Source organism: Poeciliopsis prolifica, unplaced genomic scaffold (genome assembly GCF_027474105.1).
Source record: "Poeciliopsis prolifica strain line A6 unplaced genomic scaffold, Auburn_PproV2 SCAFFOLD006, whole genome shotgun sequence".
In the NCBI taxonomy this organism is placed as follows: Eukaryota; Metazoa; Chordata; class Actinopteri; order Cyprinodontiformes; family Poeciliidae; genus Poeciliopsis; species Poeciliopsis prolifica.
In genome coordinates, this window is record NW_026562381.1 from 1,107,971 (window position 1) to 1,132,756 (window position 24,786).

Here is a 24,786-nt window from a genome sequence, read left to right on the forward strand (position 1 = left end):
ATATATATAACTCCAATTACTTCTGTACACATGGCAACATTTGATTCAGGTTAAAACTTGTCAAATGGCAAACCTGTTGTGGCCATGTCAGTACGAAAATAATCGTGATGCAATTAGTCTTGTGGAAAACACGGTGACAATGTGTCACAGGTTTCCTCAGGTGAAGAAACTATTACATTTTCCTCAAAGAAACAGCCGTGTTCCAGAAGTACAATTAAATTCTCAGGAGTATAACACTGACTACTCAATAAGCTTAAACTTTCAGAAAATTGATATCTTCAGCTGCATTCATCTATTCCCTCTACACAACCTGTGCACGCTTGGTGCACGTATAACAACTGCTATGGTGATATGAGATGCTGCTGTGAGAACACTTTGACTTTTTTTTATTATAAGCTACCTTACTACCTTACTCTACAAATGTGCGTGGATGGCAAACATGAAATGTGGACAGAATATTTTCTGCACTTGCACAGGTATCTAAAAAAAGGTCATGCTTAGATATACTAAAGTTTTGCTGTAAGAAACTGATGAAGATATTATACCTCTGTTATCTTAGCTCAAAGTAAACTGAATTGAATTTAGTACATGTTTGAAAATGATGTTTGTTTTGATATACTTTCTGTGTTGAACTTAGCTTGATATCTGGAAACGATATTACAGAAAATATTCATAAAAATCTTTATTTTTATAAGAATTTTTTTATCTCTGATCATAATTTTTATCTCAGTACTTCATTTGGCTTTGTGGAATTGCCATATTTATTTCAGACATTGGATGGTGTCAGACTTTATTCTCTTCTTCCTTTAAAGGGATTGTTTTGGCTCTCAAGCGACAAACCTGTTTGTCTTGACAGCAATAAACATCTTGAAGCAGTTTGTTCTCTCTTTTTTTGCACTGGAAAGGCAGCGCTTTCACCCAGATGCCTTCATTACAAATGCTGAATAGAACCCACAAACTGCTTTTTAGCAGAAGCGTGTTGTATTAGGTAGTGTTGATTTTAATTGAACCTCATGTGGTCATTCATGGAAGAAAAATCCCCCACGCTGCTTCATCTGGAAAAGGGAAAGAGGGAGACGAACACAGTCTGTGAGTCATCAGCCACCCTCTCACTCTCCTTATGAATCATACAGAACCACATGTGCAGACGGTGAGCATCAGAGCCCCGTTTCTGAAGTATGCTCTGCAGCCTATTTGAGAATTTCAACAGGAATATTTATACGTCTTTAGTCAGCAAACCTATCAGCAGCAGAATACATTACACTATTTGTCTGTGAGTCATGAATGACATGCAAGCTTTTAATTAAAGTTGACCTGAAACATGAACAGTGATGTGTTACTCCATGGCATTTTTTTTTCTTTTTCAGAAAGGTCTCAGAGCAGAATTTTTATTTCTTTTTTTAACAGCTGGATACATTTCAATATGGTTTCCTTAAATATACAGATATGTAGAATCACTTACAGAGGGAGCTCTTGCACTGCAAATGGGAGAAGAGAGAGCCAGATGACAGGAAGAGAAGAAAGACTGTTGAGTGAAAAGGACCTGAAAGCCAAAAGATGAAGGACAAGGAAAGAAATCTAAAGCAGTGGGTTTGTTAAAAAAGCTAATTTCAAAAACAAAAAGAGACATTTGAAGACATTTAAGGACTCACTTTACTTCTCCTGCTCTGAATCAGGTGGCCTTCGTTTCATGGTTGATTGAAGATTAGACTTTTATCTTTTCAGAATGAAAATATACCAAAAAAATCCAAGTCACATATTCAAAGAAAAGTTTTTAAAGTTTCATATAATGGGTGTAGACACCATTATGTATGTTTCTATATCAGTGAGTGCATTTTGCTTTATTTCCAATGTCTCACAATTCTTAAAATCTATTAATTCATGTTAGTAATCATAAATCATGAATGTTTTTTTTCCAGCTATGCACCAAATTTTCTAAATAATACAATCATTATGCTGCTGTTAGATTGTGCAAGAAACAATGGTGCTCTAATTTGATAGTCTTCATAATTACATAGCATGTAGTTAAATCTAACACCTATTGGAACTTTTTGTAAATATTTACAAAATGTCTTGGTATTGGTATTGCAGTATCATACGTCCTCATTCTAAAATTCATATATAAAATATAAATTACATATAACATTTCTATAACTTAAAGCTACAGAACCTCAGCATCTTCTTTATGAGACAGTTATATAACAACAAAGTGTCTCAGAGGCTTAATCGGAACTGCCGCAGTACAGACTGCTACAGGATATTCTTTTTACCAACAGTGATTAGCATCCACAACAGCTCTGTAAGGGAAATTATTTGAGTTTCAAAGCGTTTAGTTTCCTTTATTTTTAAATTCAATGCAGTAAGTTAATTTTCTCAAATCAAAGGTTGGATTTTTCTACAACGTTCTGTGTGAAATTATACTTCATTACTGGATACATTTATTTTATTTCCAATATGAGAGCACTGTATAAAAGTGCATTATGTTTTTCCCTTAATCATATTCTTATCACGTAAATATATTGGTATTGCATATTCCATAATTACAAAAATTCAGCATATTTTTTTTCTTTTCATGCAAACATTTCCTCTTAGAAAGTATGAAGCACATTTCATTTTCTCATGTGGTTTTTACTTATACCAACCTTTTTTTTGCAGTTCTATACATCATCACGTTACTGATAAGGAAGACGTTAAGGTAGAAACCTTTGGGATCAATAAAACTCGTATGCATACCCAACATGGAAATCTCATGTGTTTCAGATTAAATTGAGCATGTCCTACAATGAGAAAAAAATTCTTTGTGTGATACTTTGGATATCTCATTGTGGGCGTTCATCTTTGTGTGAGCACCCATGGGCTTACACCCGGGTAATTGCTGCCGCGTGCTTGTACCGCATATTAATTGAAGTTCTGTCATACTTAAAATGTTAAATGTGTTAGATCCGCGCTGGATTTGTATAATGGTAAATCATAAGGCAATTTTCAGAGACGCCTTCAGCTCAAGCACACTGAGACCTAATCAAAGAATGTAGCTGTGTAAAAGCGTGTCTGTTAGGCTTCTTTTTTTTTTTTTTTTTTTTTTTATTACCAGGTACTTTGCAGATGTCAGACTAGTCGATAAGCCAAGTGAGGTTTTGGACTTGTTGGATATAGAAATGTCAAGTGAAACATAAAAGATTGAGGTGAAATTGTCTCAAATGTATGCGATAAGGTACAACTTTGAAGCTGTGAATGAAGTAAGAGGCTGGAGTTAACCACTGAAGTCTATTATGACTGCCACGCCCCTCACACAGAAACCGTTGAGGTCGGCTACACTCAAACAAGTTTCATCTGCTGCTGTGATCTCCTGAGTGAAGAAGTCGTTGAAGAATTGTATGTTATTATCCAGTTATCATTGTCTATTATTTTAATCTTTAAAATGTCTAACAACTTTTATTAACAAAGGAGTGTGGTTTCAACAATAAGACAGGCCAGAATTGTTATTTAGAATATGTTTAATTTAAGTTTGTCAAACTTATTAAGACTGTGCAATGAGTTTTCTTTTAAAAGAATTAAGCTACTGTTGATTTGCTTTGAAAATAATCACCAGAGTTATTGAATTGTTTCAACAAGCTGCCTGGCATACATGAATGAAGGTGGAAGATGATTACTGACAGAAGCAACACAAATGCACTCAGTCATATTTACCACTTTTTCAAATTTCAAACACAAGATTTTATTGGGAATTTGATGTCCAGTTTTTGCACGGTCTTAGTCTGGAATCAATATGCTGCCCAGAAACTGAGATCTTAGCATGTCATGACAATCATGAGATCATACAGCATCAGTCTTCAGTCAGAGGCCTCTTCAGATTCATTGCAAGACTGACTGCTACCAGAGTCCATACCCCTCAAAATATACTTTGATAACATGAGTTAAAGTAGCATGTATTCATTTTTTAATTTAATTATAAGTCCTTATAAAACACTCTGATTAAGTTTAAGACATGACAAAATGTAAAAACAATCTAAAGGTTTGTGAGTTTGCCTGCAAAAATGTCTTTATCATGCCTGATATTTTATGAGTCCTCACTCCAAACTCGAGCTGTGTTTTGTTTATCACATGACGCTTGATGTAAACATATCACAGCAACACCAGCTGAAGTGTTAAAGAGAAATGACGATGCCCAGGAGTACAACAGGTTTTTGGATGGATGGCTGTCGGTAGAGAGGAAGTAAACCACCGCACCTATGTGAGTCCCTCGCTCCTTTTTTTTTATTGCAGAGGGCAGAGACTCGCATTGGGCACCAGCACATCATCCTGACTGATTTCCTCAGCACTTTCTGGGGAATTGTCATCACCCCAGGTCAATGTCTAAACTTTCCCATGCATCAAAATATATTGTAATTGACTCCATTTGTAATTCCTCCAGAGATCTGGCACTGGGCTGTAGCTTTGATGGCTGCCAAAAGCAATAAAGTCTCACAGACATGACCCCCATTGTAAACAAGTCCTCCCTCTAGAGGGTGAGGTACAGGAACCTTTCTTTTTTCCTCATTTCTTGCTTTTTCTCTTGGTCTTCCCTGTACATCCATTCACATGGTGTAATATCAAAATGATGTCAGGTTTTATTCTCATCAAGTTTAACTTTACAGGGTTCAAATCTAGTCCCTTGCAAAAGTATTAATTTGTATATAACTTTTTCACATCGAGTCAAAATGTACCCACAAACTTTGATTTATTTGAATTTTACTGGGTAGGCCAACACAAAGTAGTTAGAAATTAAGGAAGTGTGCCACTATGCACCACCTCATTTACATATATCTTAATAAGTATGTTGTACACAATCTTGGAAAAATACTTAATAGTAAGAGATATCATTTTAAATGTGTTTTATAATTTATGTCCTGACATTAGATCATATGATTTACATGAAACGCCACTTCGGCGCCGCTGTTGGATAGATGGGGAATTATCGCTAATTTAATCAGACTCGCAGATCCGTCATAATGTTAATATTTGTGGTGCATTAAAGATTCCATCTTGGTGATAAATGAGAGAAGAAAATAGAGCAAACTAAAAGATTTACTGTTACTTTCACGCAAGTATTAAAACATTCACACTGACTGCAGCTGCGCTTATGCAAATTGTTTATTTGCTATCATGATGCAATAACTATCTCTTAAATATCTGTGTAATAATAAATAATTCAACGCAACATAAATATTTAGAATTTGATGAATAACTGAAACTATTTACTTATTTATAACAGAGCAGGAAGACGCCAGTCGTCTGATATCTGAACACTGAACCGTAATGTTTATAGATTACACTGGCACTCCCCCCATTTCTTTGTTTATGCTGTCCATTAAATTTTCTAATTTCCCACTTTCTCCTGCCTGCTGTTTGTAACATCACATGATCCAAGATAATCAGAAAGAACAATGTGACTGCTGTGCCGCAGCAACAGTATCACTCTGGCTGCTGCAACTTGAGAGGCTTAGAGAGAAGAGGAGCACAGATTTTTGTTTTTCTTCATGTTTTCCACCTCTCCTGCGAAGTAATCCGTTTTCCATTTCATCTCTAATTCATTTTTAGATACCACCAAGAAAAGAAAAGAAAAATAACAGAACTAAAACTGGTATTCCTGTGAGATAAAATTTGTCTTAACAATTTAACGTCATTTGATGCGCCGACGCTAAAAAGTCTCTCAGGTTGCTTCCTCGCTTACTTTGTGTTGCATATGCGAAGAGTGCCGTGAGAGGGAGACGTCACACTGGGTCGAGATTGCTTCTAACCCTGGGGTTCCGCCGGGCCACAGATCTGCAGCGTTTCATCTGCGACAAACTTTTCATACAGCCGCTGCTCCGTTTCTTCCTCCACCATGAGGTTGACATCGCATTCAGGAAAAAAAAAATACATATGTGTAGCAGTCTTTTTATTTTCAGGACATCTCTGAAACCTGCTGTTGTACATCTGGTGGAATCACAAACACTGTCTTGAGTGGGTGCTACCTCCTCCGGTGCCCACTGTGTGGTTAGAGTGCAACACAGCTGTCTTTAATAGAGTTCATGTGCAACAACTCCACCAAGATCCACGATGTTGTGAAAGTGCTGAAGTGAATTGCTTGTGCAGTTTCTCACTTTTAGCTTCATGATTTTTCCCACAAATCAAATAAATTAGAAGATTACTCAGTAGACGTGCATCAATTTATTCACTTTAGGCAGAGCTAGTGTCAGATAGTTACAGTATAACTTTAATGCTGCTCTTATTATGAAGACGTAAATCTAAAAGGCAGTGGTGTCAACAAATTTTTAAAACTGGGAAAAATTAAGTTGAAATAAAATATTTTTGTGAAATTCAGATTTTCTTTACCTCTTGCAAATTGACAAATTGTGCCATATTTATTTCAAATAACTGCAAAAAAAGATTTCTGTAAATCATTGTGGAGTTGAAACATAATAGTGTCCAACATGTTTGCAACATGAAAGGAAGGCGTATATTTTTTAACCTTTCTTGAGTGAACTTCCTGCTGTTTTGCAAGTAAAAACACTTTTTTTTTAGTAAACTCTGAGCAATAAGATCATGATATGGATTATTATTTCATTGAAAATGCTTGTAATACAGAAAGATAAGTTGATGGTTAGTTGATCTGAGGGTCTTTTGGAGTAAATGTCTGCTGATGTTTGAGGTTCAAATTCCTATACAATTAGAATAAAAGCTTAAGTTACACCCTAAACATGCCCCAACTTGAATTGTTAACCAGGAACACACAAAATCATTCCAAGGGCCCAAAATAGCCCCCGGACCGCACTCTGGATACCCCTTGAAGTAGTAGCTTTTAGAAATGTTGGTGTATTTTTATGCAAATAATGACTCAAACATACCTCATGTGTTCACTTCTCCAAGGTTCCAGATGCACTTATGAAAGACCTTCAGTTGTAAATGTGGCATTTGACTTTGTCTACATGTTTGAAAAAGAAAAAAAAGTCTTAATTTTTCTTTGTAACCTAAAGCAGCACTGAAAGAGACTGGGATTATTTGTCTATAAATAAAAAGAAAATTGCCCCTTTCATAAATTACCAAACTGCAAGTTGACATGTTCACATTATTATGGTTGATTTGGTATTGTGAGCTGCACAGTGTGTTTCTCTGACACTTTATTTGAGCGTTACACAGCAAACATAATGTGCTCTGTCTTTATCTCGTTTTTCCCTTTTTTCCTCCCCCCTGTAGGAAGGAGAAAAGTGCCAACAGCTAGTGTTACAGACCTCATATCAATAAATATGTTAAGTTAGAATCTTGTCTTTCAAATTGCCTTTTGTCTTCCCTGCTCTCCTTCGTGTCCCCCATACATCATGCAGCCTCGCGGTTATTTCCGTAAAGTGTGCCTGTTAAAAGACCCGTCCTGCTCTTCCTCACAGCCATTACCAGAATGTCCAACCCCTCCCGTCCCCCGTTTCTCCTCTGATCCACCTCGTATGCATTCTCAAGACTCCAGTGTTGCCATGTATTTTTTTTTTTCTCCTCGGATATTGGAGTAGGATTTTTTATTTTTATTTTTTTATCTTTTTTTTGTAGATTTACTAATTATATCCTAAAGGAATTGGTGCTAGATTTTGTAAACAAGTGATTATCTCAACAATGAACCGATACTATGTGCTGTGTGTAGTTCTAAGAAAACATTAACTAGCCTATAAGCATATACATTGTTGTGTATAAGAAACAGATTTGTTCAGGGTAAGCAGTTTGCGTTCTATATTTGTGTCAGTGTGTCTCAGCGGTGGGCAGCTCCCATGTAAACAATAGTCTGTTCAGAAGTCCCATGGCTGTGCTCTGATCCTGTTAACAGCTCCCCTGAAACCCTAGCGTACTTTGCTGCAGCCACTATTTTTTGGCTACAGCCGTTACTATAATCAGTATTTCAGCCAAAACATTACTCAGTACTATCAGTCAGGCCTCAAGCTACTATAATACTACTATCAGAAGGCACAGTGCCTGACAAAGACCTCCCAGCAGCTCAGTGTGAATGTAATTGTCTCTTTTCTTGCATCATCAGCCCACCTCTCTTGCTCGTTTGCTTCCCCCTTTTCACCATTAGTGAAGCTAAGATCACAGTGGCAAAGCATAGGGATCTCAGAGGCACCATCAGTGGAGAAACAGGCTATGTGATACTGTGTTTTGCTCGGTGTCATTCCCAGGAGTGGAGTCTATGGGAATTGGGAAGGAGGAGCTGGGAATCTCCCAGTCTGTCTATCCAGGCAGCTAGCTGTAAAGTCCAGTAATGACAGAGAGCTCAGGCTTCACTCATGCTGAATTACAGCTGAACTGTATGTGGATCTGGTAGAAATGTGTGTGTGTGGATGACTTTTAGTTGACTGGTTGGAGGTGGTTTGAGATCCAGTTGTCAGCTAAATTGCTGTCGTTTTTTTTTCTAATCATCTGAAAACAAACTGAGATCATATCTGAGCTTTAAAACCTGGTTGAGAGGAAATGGTCTGATGGCCTCTTTACCCTTATCTCAATACCACTGCATTTATATCTAAATGTATTTGATCATTTTACAACCAGTTCATCTGAAAATGATTCACTATAATAAACAAAAGAATTGCCATATGTCTAAACCATGTGCTATTTTTGTTATTTATAAATTACTTCATTAATCTAACACAAACAATTCATTTGGGGTTATATCTTGATAAAAGGGAGCATTTTTAAAATGTCACAATTTCTAATATTCTTTGACACAATAATGCTCATCCAAATTATATTCCTGGAAATTCTTTTCCTGAAATTTAAATTTTGTTCTGGAATACAAACAGAAAAACTGCATTTTGCATTTCATGTGAACCATTTTGTAAAACTTTTGAACTTTTGCCCTTTTTTAGGTCCTGACCCTGAGCTTCAGAAAAATGTTGGTCTTTTTAAGAAAAAATACAAACCCATGTATTCTGGGAAACCCTGACCATGCTCTTCAGCCAGTTTTGTTTGATGGAAGTCAGAGTTTTATCAGTGTTTTTATCATTCATGTATACGCTCATCATCAGCCCAAGCTTCTTGTTCACTACTCATCTTACATATGAATCCACTTAGGAGTTTATTTTTCTTTCATGGCTATAAAAATCTACCAAAAGGTTTTCGATCCACTACTCTGTGAGCCAAATTTAGCCGGAATCGCAATTCATTGACAAAGCCTCTAAAGTTATTTATATTGCATCTGCGTGCATCAATAAAACTAAAAGTGCAACCTAAACTTGGGACTGCATCCATGCTCCTGTCCCGTCTGATCCCATTAGACATTGCTTGCTGTTTGAAGTTTCTACTTGAAAGGCCTAATCTGAATACTGTGGATTTCACAGCTACTCTGCAAACAGTGATTACAGACTGATTAATGAGCCACAGCAGACACAACTACACACTGTACACACGTGCACACACGCACGCACGCAGGCTTTCTAGGCCACACACAAATTGAGTTTACTGTAGTCAGTTTGTCGCAACATACAGTCTGCCTCCGTCGCAGCTGGTTTTTCTTTCAACATGTTGCCATTTGTGTTGATTTTGTTACGGAAAGGAAGGATTTTTTTTTTTATTATTATTATAATTATGATTTCCAGTAAATCCAAATGTTGATAATGATCTATTGGTATCTTTTCTATTTTTTTTTACAGTGTCTGCTGAAATTTTAAAGGGCAGTCTGACCACAATGGAGAAGCAGATTGAGCGTCTGGAGAACGATATCGAAAACTTCCCCAAAACGGACGACCCCCAAGATAAGTTTGTGGAAAAGATGTCCATATCCTTTTTAATCCGATGATTCTCGCACCTCTGCATGCTTGTTTTCCTCCACACCGAATAACTTCACATGCCGCGTCGTTGGTGTTGCTCGTAAACGTGCATGTTTGTGTTCTGCCCGGCAGTGGCGAGCAGTTTAAGTCACTTGGTGTGATAGGTGACACCCAGGGGAGTGTGGTGGGAATGTATCCGACTGCTTTGCTCCGAAATGTTGATCAGATCTCCCTCTTCATTCCTCCCTGTGTCCCAAGAGTGAAGTCGTGCCCATGGCTATTTTTACTGCACTCTGCCACTGCTGCCTGTCTCCTGAGGGCCTCTAATAGGGGCTTCTAGCCCCTCACACCATCTTATCGCGTATCCCTGATTTCATCTCTTGACCGGCCACACAAGCCTCTCCACAGAACCATCTTTCCTCATGGCACCGCTCCTGTTTCGATAACAGAGTGCTTCACTCTAACCTGAGCATCTCTGCTCCCCCCCAAAATTAAATTAGCCTTGTCCCTGGCTTTTTTTCCCAGCAACCTCTCTGAGAAAAAAGGTCCTCAACCTGCAAGTTTGATCAATGGTGAAAATCAAATCTCATGTCAACACCCCGAGGTTAGATTCCCTTACATTAGGAAGAGTAAAAACATTAAAACACTCTCCAGGATCCTTTTTGTGGCTTCTAACGCAATAAAAAATGATAAAAAAAAAAAAAACTCAACTCTTGAGTAGTTGTAAAAGTGTATGGGTGTACTAACACATAACCTGATACTTTCTGCCTTTAATCTGGCATTTATTTAGATACTGAGTGCTAAAAGAGTGATAGTCTAAGATCACAAATAATCTGCTTTAAATCCCCAAAAAGCGTTTAACGTGATGAAATTAAAATGAATGAGCAAACCCCAGGCTTTCACATGGCTTCAGGAGCTAGCAGGCAGGAAAGCTGCTCTGCCCCCTGATGCCAGTATTGATTCCCTGAATCCTTGGAGAACTGGAGGGCTAGAGCGAGAGGAAATGGGGAAGTGTAGATTTACTGCAGTATGGCTCTCTTTCACTGTCTGGAGCTCCTCCCTAGAGGTTAGCAGTGAGAAGCCGACTGGCATGACCTGAAAAAACCTCGCTCCCCTCCTTCTCCCAATCTCACCTGAAGGTTTTGGTGTTAAAAGCTAAGAAAACTTTAAAAGTCTCTGATATTTTTGGTTCTTGTCTTTTCCTTACACTTTCTTTTCTTAAACAAAGACTATCACAGATTCTAGTTTAATAATTAAAAAATAATTTATAGCCCTTAATTATAATTAGTTGGACACAATGCATCCGCAAACTTAAATCTGCTTAATTTTTGGCCATTCTTCTTTGGAAAAAGAACTGATTGAACTGTTAGATATGATGAAGATCTTTTGTAAATAGCAGTTGTTAAGACTTCAGTTCAGATTTCGGTCTTTACTTTGACTAGGCCACGGTAACACATAAATATACATTATCTAAACCATTCAATTTCTGTTCTGACCCAGTCTCAAGACTTTTGCAACCTGCTTTTTTTCAGAATTGCCTTCAATTTAACTCAATTCCCTCAAATTTCTGCAGAAGATAAAGATGTCCACAGCATGATTCTACCATTACTGTGCTTACATATGGGTGGTGTTTTCAGAATATGCTAGATAAACCAATGTTTACTGTTGTTTTGGTGCAATCTGAGCACCTTTTTCTACATTTACTGTGACTCTTACAAAGCTTGAGAAAAGCTTTGAACAGGATATTTTACAGCGCATTTTAGACATTTATCTTTTTCCTTTCTTCTTTTAATTGCTGTTAATATCCCAAATGAAAAAGCTGAGGGGAGTGTAAATACTTTTTAAAGAATTGGCATGAGGAAGGAACAACATACTTTTTCAGAACTACTTCATTTTTTTTATATCAGTTACTATCTGAATAAGCAAAACAAATGTGATTTTTGAACAATTTAGAATATAATTGAAAAACCCATTTATTTATCATTTATACTTTATCACCAAGTGAAACACATTATAGAGATTAATTACACACAGATGGATAATTGAAAGCCATTTTGATGATAATGATGATTTTTCAATTTATGAAAACATGACATTTAAAATTAAAATATTCAGACCAAAAATGTTTTTTTTTTTTTTACAAAATGTGGGCTTAATTTTAAAAAAGTAGTTATTTTCAGATGAGACTCATTGGGACATTTATTCTAAAGTATTGAAAATGAAGGTAGATACTATACCATAAATGACATTTTCATATTTTAGTCAATAGAAGAACTAAGTTTTATAAGTTGATGAGATGTAACCATGCTCTTCTAAATGAAATGTAGCTTAATATGTAGCTTTTTTAGATGCTGCTTGTGCTTCTGCTGTGGAAAAATAAAATGTTTCATTTCTGTCTCTCTGCGACTGTTGGCATAATTCCAAATCTCATTACGCTCCAGTGTCTCTTAGACATAATTTCAGCTAATTAAAGTGGGCTACATCTGCCATCTTTAGCAGTTTTGTGTCCATTTCAGTGGAGAGAAAAAAAACATGATTGCAGGTTAATTTCAAAACAAGTTTAACTGACAGAAATGCCTCTCATCATTTCCTCTCGGCTTGGTGATAACTCTCTGAAGCCAGACAGGTACTTCTATCAAGCACTGGCTTTATATATCTTTATTGGTGGTTCAGCCAACTGAGAATATAGCTGAACAGAGATGAAACAAATTTACATTTTCATCTCCAGAATGTTAACCTATGAATTTTTCTCTGCTTTAACATGACTGTAAGCCACCCCTGCCATGTCTCTTCTCTCATGGTATTTCACATAGATAACATCATTTCCTGGTTTTGCTGCATCTACTATTGGAAGAAATGCAACAAAATTATTATGTTCTAGATTCAGTTGATGATTTTAGCAGTTATAATATAATGGCATTTGCTTGTATTTTAATGAATGCATACAAGAGAAAAGCACAGACACAATATTGATAGAGTTTTTACATTTACTGGTGATAGAGATCACTATTTGGTCCTTTCTTCCCTTAGATAAACACAAGCAATACGTATATTTGCTTTAACCTACTTGTTTTAGCTGAGTCCAATTTTTCTTTTATAACTGTAACATAAGGAGGTAAAATGACACTGTAAAATAATTTTACTGTTTCTAAGCAGAGACATAATCATCACTAAGTTTATGTTTTTGTGAGTATTTATGAGAGAATGCAGAACCTTACCATATTGCTGAGATTTCAAAAAAGCTGCCTCCATTTTCTAAATCAGACATGTTCCATGACAGACCGAGGTTTGAAAGTGCAAAATAATCTCTATGATCTGCTTAGCCTTCCTGATATCTACTGAAAGTCTTGCACTCGCATAGCCTGGATAAACCACAAACATGTTGTAGAAAATACTACTGGTTTAGATATCGTCTTACATTCCTGTGGATCCTTTGGCTTCACTTTTACAATAGACGTATGCAGTATTTTGCCAATTGGAGTTTCTTAAATGTGTTTTGACATTCTGGTAAATTTTTCTACCTTTTCAGAATCTGCAGCAGGTTTGGTAGTTTTTATAATTTGAAACAAATCAGTTGATTGAAACTAAAGTACATAAACCAGGATGAAACTCCTGCTTTTATGTAGAAGGTTTTATTGATTGACTGTTGGAACAATGATTCTCAGGACAGGACTTCTTTCTGTTTAAGATTTTTTTTTTTTTTTTTTTTTAGCGTCATCAATACGCGTGAAGTAGAATAATTAAAGTGAAGATGCTTCCTTTAACTTTTTCCAGGGATGGTAAAAAAAGGTATGTTGGCTCCTTGAAGCATGACAGATGGAGGAACAACACCAGCTAAAAGTCATGCATTTGATGCTTGAGTAGCCCTGAAAAAGTTATGTGAAGCTCTGTTGTCTTGCCTGATGTGTGCTGTGATGAATGAGACAGTCAGTGTTTGTGTTCATTAGAAGTAGATATGCAATGAAATAGGGGCCACTTTTTTTAGTGTGAATGATAATTTTTTAGAGATAAACCATAGTTTAAAAGCAATGTTTCCTATTTAAATTTTTTTTGCTTACTCTCCTTTCTTCTATTTTTTATGTGTTTAAGCCAAAGAAATTAGATTATTGTCGAGTAAAAAGTCAATAAGGAAGTTGTCAAATTACTTGGTTACCTTTTAGTTAAAGTTGTTGCCTGAAATGATAGCAAAGAAAAATAATGGAAGAAAGAGAAAGAGAGAGAAAGACTTACCAGAAGCACTCCATTTGGCTTTATTGATACATTTTTCTCTTTTCATTACTGTAATGTATGCAAATTACTGAATGGGGTGTTTGTTCAGCAGTTTAGTGATCTCTATCTGTCAGAAGTAATGGGGGCCCAGAAAGGCTCTACATTTGAGGCGCAAGACCCTAGAGAGCCTTATTTCACTGCAGAGGCTATTGCTTTCACATGCACCATCACACACACAAACACACACGCATAGATGTAGAAATGTGTGTTTGCTGCTGGTTGTTACAGAGCAGAGTAGAGTGGGACTCTGCATAGTAGAATATTGATGTAGTGAGGCGGCTCGATGGGGCGCTATGAGAAACCAAGCAGAAGCTTGATGAATGCTTGGACATGTCTAATACATCTCACTGTGTCGCGTTTAATGACTTAACCCAATGTATTGATATTCAGCTTAACCTTTTATTTCCCTGAATACCACACTCAGAGTATTTCGTTGTCTCCACACTGAGTGACAAGGAGGAAGGTGGCATTAAGCATTATTACTTTGGTTAGACTTTGTGCTTCTGGAAATGAGCAACACTGCAGTTGGGTTTCTCCAAGGGTTTTGTCAAGCAGTTTGTTGTAATTGCACATGTTGCGAAAGAGCTATAATCCTTGTTTCTCTGTCCAATCATTTATCAATTTGTCTCCTGATTAGTTGCTATCAGATCAGAGAGGTAACCTGTTGTTCATGCTCAGGTTTTCCTTCAGTAAAGAACTATTCTTTATCCAAGAGTTTACACAATTAGTTTGGATTTCTAGACTCATGCTTGCTTATCCTGAAGCTCTAATTCTGAATGGTAAGCAAAATAGTTTAAAGAATCCAACTTATTGCTTTACTTACTTCGTTTCCATACCAGGAGAGCGCTGTTTGAGCAACAGTACAAATCTTCATGTGTAACTGATGCCTACTAGTGCAACTGAAGCCTGTAGTCCTTGGATTTGGGCCCGCTATCCTCAAAGAGTCCTTTTCTGAAACCAGCTTAGTCCACCCACACGGGGTCAGAGCAGATGCACTTTTTACAAGCCCGGAGGCAAGCCTGTAATACTTTTGCTATGGTTTAAAAATTGACAGAGAAATTTGCACAGGTTCCATGTTTCTCTTGCAGTCTTCACCCTGATTTAGCTCAGTCTTCAAAGTGAGAGCTTCACTATCATATGTTCACCGATGGCTCTTATCTAAGACATGATGTTGGCTTCGAGGTTGGTTTGTGTAGAACTGCTGTAAGAGAAGCTTATTGTCAAATTAAAGGCTGACACTTCTATTTAGCAGCTGGCTGATTGTAAGTAGAAAAACACCTACGTTTGTTTTGCAGGTAAACATGACCGTTAAGTTACATTGCTGTGAAAACCACTTTCACTAGTATTCATTTTTCTTCTTTCTTCTTGTGTCGGACTTGCTTGTTTTATATTACAGAAGGATTCCATTTCCTGTGTGAAAGCGAAAATATAATCACCACCCTTGGTAGATCATAATTTTACTGTGATCAACAAAATCTTAAGATTTGAATTCACAGAAGTGACATTAAGTTGGCAAAAAGATCTCGAAAAGCAACACTATTCTAAAGAAATCCAATAATAGATTAAGAAATTAATTCAAATCTAGCAATCTAGGAAGGGCTATGAAGCCATTTGTACGGCTTTGGAACGCTAGTGAGAATGAATGTCCATGAATGGAGAAAACCAGGTAATCGTGGTGACTGTCCTACCAAAATTACTGAAACAGCTCGTTGATGGCTCGTTCAGGAGATTATTGAATTTAATGTATCGCAGGACACACTTACATCAACTAAGGCCAGTGCTCCTACTTCAATAAAGATAAACACAGTAACATCCATGGGAGACTGGTACCATATTGTGACCTTCAACTTCACTTCAACACACTTGGGTCAAGCAGCAGGAACCAAAAACAGCAATTTCACTGCTGAATAGCTAAAATAAAAACACCAAAAAAGACGTATTCAAATTGCCCAGTAAAAGCCTGGATTAAAATCGTATTGAGATGCTGTTGCACTTGTTGAAAAAGACTGTTCATCCAGTGCATCTGATTTAAAGCAAGTCTGAAAAGAAGAAAGGGGAAACGGCAATGTTAAAGACTCACTGGAATGTATTGTTTGATGACAGTTGCGTGACACAACCAGTTATTAGGTTTAGGGAGCAATTGTTTTTTTTTTTTGTTTTTTTTTTTTTTTTTTTATTCAGGCACTACATTTTGTATTTTCCCAGATTTTCTTTGACAGATTTAGATTTTTTTTTTTTTTTTTTTTACGAGTGAAGCAAAAAGGCAGAAACAGAAGAAATCTGTAAGGGGAAAGTGCTTTTTCATTTCAGTTCATGCATTTGAACAAGCACTATTGTTCCCGATTTGTTTGGTTTATTTTGTCTGTTCAGTATCTAAAAAAGTGGGTCAACTAATGCTAGAGGGACTTTTTGTAAGGTATAATAATAATTTATATATAAATAAAAGAAATGCTCAACCTTCCTAAATCCTTTGCAGTGTGTTAGCACTCCCTCCTAATCACCACCTTCTCTTAACCCCCCTTTATTCACCCTGTGTGTTTTCCGCCGCTAATGAAATGCACTGTAAACTGCTTGGCCAATTAAGCAGAGCACAGCCGAACCACATCGGCTTTTAATTACAACGAGAAAAAATTTGTGTAAATGACTTTAAATAAATAAAGGTGCCTGGAAATAGTCCTATCTCATTCCAGAGTTCTGCAAATACGTCTGTCACCTCAATGATTCAAATCGAGTAAAGACAAAGGATGAAGCAACGAAATATTGCACTTTTTGAAATAACTAGTGATGCTTCATAATGAATAATGCAATGTTGAAAGAGAAACAAAGAAAATTAACACTTCTTAATATGTGTTGTCTGGAAGAACACTTTTAAAATCAAGTTTGGGATCTGATGACTCTTTCTCGTTTCGCTCAGAGTAAGAACTATTTTCTAACATGTACTTTCATAAACGTGTCATCTTATGTGATCAAACTGATTTCCATTACTGTAATAGCAGAAACATTCATGTGTGACAGAACAGTTTTCATAAAAGAAACACTGACGCTGTGTTTTTAGGTGTGCTTGGTTGCACTAGCTCTTATATTCTGCGTTCTGCACCGAGAATACGTCGGTTATTATATTAACTGAGTCGCTGCTGCCACAGAGAAATTATCTAATCAGCAACATGGCGCTTTACAAGCTTAGCATGGCTTAAGGGCCTAATGTAACAAACTCTAAGATGCCAACACAGGCTATAATTTCATCACTTTGCAGAAGTGCGCATTTTTTTTTACAAGTAAATTCAATAAAACTCCTATAAGGACGTTGTTATTCATTATTTACTTGATGTTTTATTACAAATAGGAAATTCCAAGGGGAAAATTAAATCCAACATACAAAGCAATACTACAAAATTGTTGGTATTGTTCCTTTGGGAAGCTAATAATGCATAAAGTTATAAATACACAAATGTTGTTAATATCCAACGCAGATAGGTGGCACAGTTTAGTGCATGGTTTTTGCAGTTTCACAGTTTGCAGAAGAAGAGTGCAGCGCTTATTGAAAGGCACATAAAATTTTTGATGTTTGGATCTTGTTTTGTAGTCATAATTAGGGGGAAAAAAAACTGACAGAAAAGTGAAAAAACCAGTCATATGGACAAAAAAAATTAACATTGAAAACAATTTCCAGACAGATGACATACTGGTATAATTAAAAGTTTTATTAAAATCTCTCAGGGATATGAATAATTTTGGATTTACTTGTATCTTGCCTTTTCCTTTAAAACTGTGAACCCTCCAAGTTGCCCTCAGGTCCTCAGGGCACAGCCGAGGACCTGAGGACCTCGGCTGTGGAGTCTGTTCAACAGTCATGAGCCATAATAAGTAAAAGATGCTTCCCTGTAGGGCTTGTTCCCCCAACTCTCGGGATTAATCAAAGACCTGCCTTTGGATCAAGAACATTTAAAGCTTTAAAAGCCAATAAAATAATGTTTAACATATAAAAAATGTTAAATTGTAGCTCGCAAATCATTGAAAGCTATAATTCATGTCAGATGCAGGAACATTAATAAAAATCCAAGAAACGTATGTTTCCGGAAAAAAACGCACTTACATCTCCAACTTCTCAGCTTTATTATATCACCTACTTGAAAATGATTTACTACATCATCAAGTATAAGGGTGGTGAGATCTATAAAACAATGCAACTATTTTGGAGCGAAATGTGTCCAAAATATTTTTTCTTTTCACTTTTGTCACTTCCAGACAGTGGCTTTCTTAGCCTTCATGCTATGAGAGAGAATTTCCTTACCGTTTGCCAATCAGTGTTAGACTGTGACACTTGGCCCCATGAGGCAGCTCTGTTTACCAGTAGAGTAAGATTGCTGCTCTCTGGAGCTGAGAGGGGGTGTGGCCTGGAGCACAGAAGATGCTTCCTTGATGTACTCTGAACCTTTGGCTCCAGACAGAACAAGTGTCACATTCCTCTGATAAAGCCTCCATGCCCTGCCAGTCCTGGAGGGAGTCCTCTGGGATGTGTCATGTCCTGTAGGTGTTTCAGGCCAGCTAACCTGCTGTATAAAACACTGTCTGACAGACTTTCAGTGTCATGACGTCTTTGGTTTGAGATCAAACTATAGGATGGGAAGTTCAGTGGCAAGCAGACAATATGTGATAAGTCTTGGGAATGATTTGTTTTGTTCATTTACTTTATTTTAGTCTTTTTGTGTGTTGCTCAGCAGTTGTATAGCTTTCCTACTTTTGACACGGGTCTCTGCTGATTATTTCTGCTCTACTGAAACTCAGGCTAAGAACCCATTGGTAGAGGCTCCAATCTGCACCTCATTACTTCCCCAAAAGGCCCAGGCTTAGTGCAGGCTAATAGACAGAGGCCCAACCACCCTCATTTGTCATGGGCTCCTGGGTTTGATGCAAAGCCCCCCATGAGCACTTGTTGCCGAGCTCTAATCCTGCAGTAGACACCAGCCATGCTTCTCTGCTTAGCCATCCTGGCTCTCTTCCGTCATGGCTCATAATTTCACTTTCATTTGATGTTTTAATGAAATCCCTGAGACTCAGGTGAATGGTGTGCCCCACTGATGGCAAATTATTCTATCAAATGCAAGCGGAAGAGAAACGTGACCAGAGTTATTTGTCAAGTAAATAAGACCTTGAAAGGCTTTACACCGTTTTGTCTGTGAGTCCACAATAGAAGACAGTAAGAGTGAAATTTCACTGAAGATGGAAATGTCATGCTCCTGATAGTCAGAAATAATACATCATTTTATTCAGCTTCTCTTGTAAACCACCGAAGCTGGAAATATTAGTAATAACCATCAATGTAATAAGAGGTCATACTGTGAAATAATTTACTTGTATTTCCAGTTTTAGACCAGTGGGATTTTCTGCAGAAAGTGTTGAATCCTTTCCTACAAAGAAATGATCCAACCATCATCAGCTGAGATGGTGGTTAAAAGCTCTTCTTTTTTCTCTCATTGAATTTTGTTGACTTTTTAGTTCATATTTTTATTGTTTGTTTTAACCTTACAAAATATTCTTTAAACTTATATGATAACATTTCTGTTTTATGTATATTCTTGATTTTTTTTTTTACTCTGACTATCCATGTATTCTGAAATATTAGGTTACATAGTGATTTTAGTGATTTTATCCTTGTCACTTCCTCTCCTTTTGTATTTAATTGTAGTTTTTCTCCCCTGCTCTTTATTGATTTGGAAATTTTTCTTCCTGTTTCAACTTCTTACCTTTGACATTTCTCTAAGCAACTTTATTATTTCATAAATATACAACTGAACACTGATCATGCCTGCTTCCGGCTTGCACTTGAGTCCTGACTAACGTACAGGCAATCAATTGATTTAATGCTACTCTATGTAGGCCGTTTTTCTGCAATAGTGAAGATTTACTCACCTCAGCATGCTGAAGGTTCAAGTAGATGACACACTTAGTGAGAAAATTAATACATATGGTTTTTCAGTAGCAGAAACGTTACCGTCTATATACCTAGAAGTAAACTTTTAACCTGCTTGACAGGAGTTACTGTTTCACAAAAAAAAATATTTTTCTTAGGACTTGTATGAAAAGCTTTTTTGGACATATTCCAACATGCATAGCAGGATAAAAAGAGTAACTTTCATGTTACCACTGTTTCTTCAAAGAAAATGTCGACTGCTGTTTAGGCAAAGGTTTCTGTCCACTTGTGTGGTTACATGCATGAGGACAATGGCTACAGTACCACTTTCTCAGCATTGCGCACTTCGCTTTGAAAGTCCTAGAAACTATAGAAAAGTCAGAAGAGTAAGAGATCACTAATTAAAAGAAATCAGTGACAGTCAGAAACACTAACAGTTACAAATGGCAATCTGATGGTAGTCAACAGGGGATTCTCCATTAATTGGCAAAATGAGACTCATCAATCACACAGGGGGGGAGTGCTGCACAGACAGTATCCTGTCAGAATCCCCCACTGAGGGGGGAGCAGCATGACGTGTTTCTCAGGGACAGAGTCGTGCGGGGGGAGTAACGGTTTCTCCTCCAAACAGCCTCCTCTCCCTCCGCCATGTTCCCCCCCTGACTCTGTTTCTCTCCACATGTGGCTCTCAGTCGACATCTCTCCAACTCATTCTGACAGGCTTTGTTTTTGCTTGTCACATTTGAAATGGGGATTGGCTGCCATTCTCTGCCAGTCAAGGCTGAGACAGAATTGTCAAAACACACTGTTGAATTCCAGCTTTTAGAGGATATTCTCTGCTGATGACATGTGCTGAGTAGCTTGTAACTCCATACTGCTTCTTGGCATCGAACCACTGGTGGTGTTTGTTTTCTCTACAGGAAACATCAATTATTTCATTTATAAATATCTTTTTTTTTTTTTTGGTATTTTGAAATGTTACAACTCAATTAGTTTCGATATTTGATTGTTTTACTCCCTGTTAAGCATCCACATTATTACTTGCTAACAAACAGATACAATCTTCATCCTCTGTTGTGAGTAGTGTGTGATGTTTGAGCTGGCCAAACACGTCAGGAAGCACTGCCTCCTTCTTTGCGGACAGGTCAATAAACGATTGACTGTTTCATCAATTCAACCAATCAATGAACTGTTCTCTGTCTTCATTCCACTTGTGTGGTCTAGTGTGGTTACATGCAAACCAAGATTTTCAGTCATTACTTTGTGCTGCATCTCTGCTTCATCTTTACATCTTTTTTTTTTTTTTTTTTGGAAGGCACAGACTGCCATTACCGACTTGCCACCGAGGCTATTCTCTTATCTAATGTGTGCTGGAATTGCATGTTGATTTCCTCATTACCTCTCTCCACCGCATTAAATCAGTAATATGTCAGGCACGTCACAGAAAATGGAGTATCCGCAACTGTCTTTATGGCTCTTATCAGCGGAGCTAATGTACTGCAAGTCAAAACAAAAGACAGGGTTTTGTGAGTTTAGATTAACCTCCAATTAGCAGCATGGATAGACAGGGTGACCTGAAGATATGAAGCTGGTTGCATTGATGATGCTTTTTTGTAGGATGCAGGCAGGCATCACATGGCTGATGAAAGCTTTTGAGTTTCTTGCAGTAAGTACAAGGTACAGGAGCATTGGAACAAATTAAAATAAAATCATCAATGTCATTTATTTTCTTAATTTCAGATAAAAAAAATGAACTTAAATTGTATACATTTATAACGCACAGAGAATGGTATTTGAAACATGAATTGCTCCAGAGTTTCCTGGTAGACTCCCAGTATGACATTTTTTTTCAATAAAATCAGTGGGCCAGCACCGGCAGATAACATGGCTTCCCAAATCATCACTCACTCTGGAAGCTTCCCAACGGACTTCAAGCAACATGGATTCTGATCCTCTCTACTCCTCCTCCTGACTGTTGCACTTTCATTCCCAAAATCAAAATTTATTTCATCTAAGGACTCTGGACCATTGAGAAAAAGCAAAGTCCTTTTTTACTGCCCAGTTAAGGACAGTTCTAATGGTTTAACACATTAGAACTGTGTTGTTACTCCTGCTTTGGATAACACTTTGACTGGTTGCCTTTAAAACACTAGCTTTCTCCTTCTGAACCCCCAGTTCTTGAATCAATCCTTCACAACTCTCTTACGGCTGTAGTTATCCATGTTCTTGTGCACTTCTTCCTACTGGTTAATGTTTGTAGCGATATGCTGTAACAGCCATAGTTCAGTTTATGAGTAATGCATTCAGCGTAGTCTATCTGTGTTCAATAACCCAACCAGGAAGTATCTGCTTTGATCTCCATGTTTCATTTGCTGAAACCAACAGCAGCAGCAGTATGAACAGCCATTCAAAGAAGGTATGTTAATCAGCTGTGCATTTTTCCACCTTTGCACTCAAATGCACTGCTGGATCTAATTACTCAGTCAGAAAGCTAATTTCAAACTGAAATTTTACTATTTTAAAAATACAAAAACAAAAATCCGAATTTTCCCAGAAATTGATGCTTTTTTTTTTCTTTCTTTCCTCTGTTCTGTGGTGACTTGTTCTACTTTTGCCATAATGTGTCACATTTGCTACCTGAACCAACAACCGACCTTGAATTCATTTTCTCTAATAGAGACTTATGGTTGATCTGTGGGCTTTTTGCTTTGATGTCTTGTAGCTTTCCCTTCAAACTTTAGAAGAAACTGAGTGCATGTGTCTCCTATTTTTATTTTTTTTTTGGTGTAGGAAAATCTTTCAACCTTTCTTTTTATGGAATTCAAGGTTTAAAGTGCTTGATCCATTCTTTTGTCCGAACATTTTATTTATCTTACAAAGATACTTTCAACACTGACAGTTTTTTTATTTTTATGCCTTGGGCCAAGTACAAACTTAAGTATGTGTAATCTAATTAAACCAAATGCAAGAACTGCTTCATTCCCTCTACTTGTTGAAGTCATCTTTGTTTTGTTAAGTGATTTCATTTGACAGAAAATACAGCTCGTTTTTCTCATTAAAGTTTATTTATCCTTTTTATGATGTCTCTTAAATTCAAATGAATGTTTTTTTACTCTTTGCCCAGCATAATGATGCTGAACATCTGTCAGTGTTTACCTATATTTTTAATTTAATACAGATCCAAATTGGTTGTTTTTTACTGAGCTGTTTCTATATTTTCAAAAATTATTATTCATACCCAGTGTTTTAACTCTTGATGAGATGGTAAATACCACCCATCAACCACAATACTGAAAACAGTAACGGGAATATTGCATTGCACTTTAGTGGTGGTCCATTTGAAATCTCTACTCAATGATATGAAGATCCTAATCTGTAGAAAAATCTGACGGGTCTTATTTGCAAACAATCTCAATCTGATCTTCTTGAGCGTGCACATATTCTTTGCAAAGAATATGTACAAAATGATACCTCGATGTGTAAAACATGTTAGGGATATACTCATAAAACATTTGTAGCTGTAGTTCAGTAAAAGGTGGATCTACAAAGTATTGACTCAGAAGAGCTGAACAAACAAATGCATGTCCCTCTTTCAGATTTTTATTTTTGGAAATCTTCAAAAAATAATGTCCGACTCAAATGCAAGCAGCTTTGGTTTTGTAAATGGTCAAAATGTGAACACAGTTAATTTAAGAATGAGTACTTTTGCAAGGCACTTGACATGTAACAAGGGACATGGTGAAAGCACACAGTCAGAGATGCAGGTACAAGTAGGCTTTATCTAGTAGGATGAGTTGGTTCATGTCTGCACAGTTTAATAGTGAAAGGTTGTTTTTTGCACTGCACCACTGTGCATTTGCCATTATCAAACCATCAGCCCCCTGGATATGTACCTTTTTTTGTGTTGGAAACATGGTGAGAGAAACTCTCCAGTTCAGTGGAGCAAATCATGGCACCCATAATTGTGACTGAACACTGGTTGGAAAGGTTTTCATATTGTTTCTTGGGGCAAGTTGTAACACAATGTCAAAAAATGGAGAATAATGGGGAAATTTGAATGACTGACTGCAGTTCTCACACACTTTGTGGACTGAATGTGGTCTTGAGGCTCATTTTTAGTGGATCATACATCAAGGGTAAGATGCATGAGGCTTCTGTCGTGACTGTATTCCTAAACCTCTGTGAGCAAGGTCGCCTTATACACCTTTGTTCCTTTACACTCCATTTCTTCATCAGGAAAACTCCTGTCAATTTGTTTCAGTAAATGTCATTTATTTCAATAAATCTCATAAACTCTGATGATTTAGTAGATGCAGAGACACATTTCAGTTATTTTAGTTCATGATGTAAAGCTAACGAAATTTATTAGAAAGAGTTATGCCCCCTGATGGCGTAAAACCCCCCAAATCATCACCAACTTGAAAAACACAAGACTTCACACCACTTGGATTACTGTGGTCCTCTATTCTTCCTTTAGACTCCAAGACCTTGATTTCCAAATGAAATACAACATTTGCTTTCCTAAAACAGTACTTTGGATGAGCAGGCAACAGTCCAATTTTTTTTTTTCTGTTTGAGCAAGATCAGACACTTCTAATGTTATCTCTTGTTCAGCACTGGCTCAACTCAAGGAATATGACAGTCTGTGTGTGGCACTTATTGAAGAGTTTAGGAAATGTGGACTGTGGCTGGAATCATCTTTTTTGTACGCTTTTTAATTATACTTTTTTTCTTTCACTAACTTCCCAGTAATACGGTTGCAAACAGCAATCTGAGCAGCCAACTTTTTCCTAGCAGCAAACATTTATGGCTTACCCTCGGAGAGGACAATTTCATTGA

At 37.0% G+C, this 24,786-nt stretch overlaps 1 protein-coding gene across 6 annotated transcripts in view; it reads left to right on the forward strand.

Moving 5' to 3' along the window:
• Nucleotides 1-24,786, forward strand: part of LOC129360704 (protein diaphanous homolog 2-like) — a 433,378-nt gene that overhangs the window by 296,646 nt on the left and 111,946 nt on the right. For all 6 annotated transcript variants that reach the window (XM_055031073.1, XM_055031078.1, XM_055031077.1 and 3 more), the window contains one exon: nt 9,651-9,774. In XM_055031073.1, the coding sequence (XP_054887048.1) occupies nt 9,651-9,774 (124 nt within the window). The remainder of the gene's footprint in view (nt 1-9,650; nt 9,775-24,786) is intronic.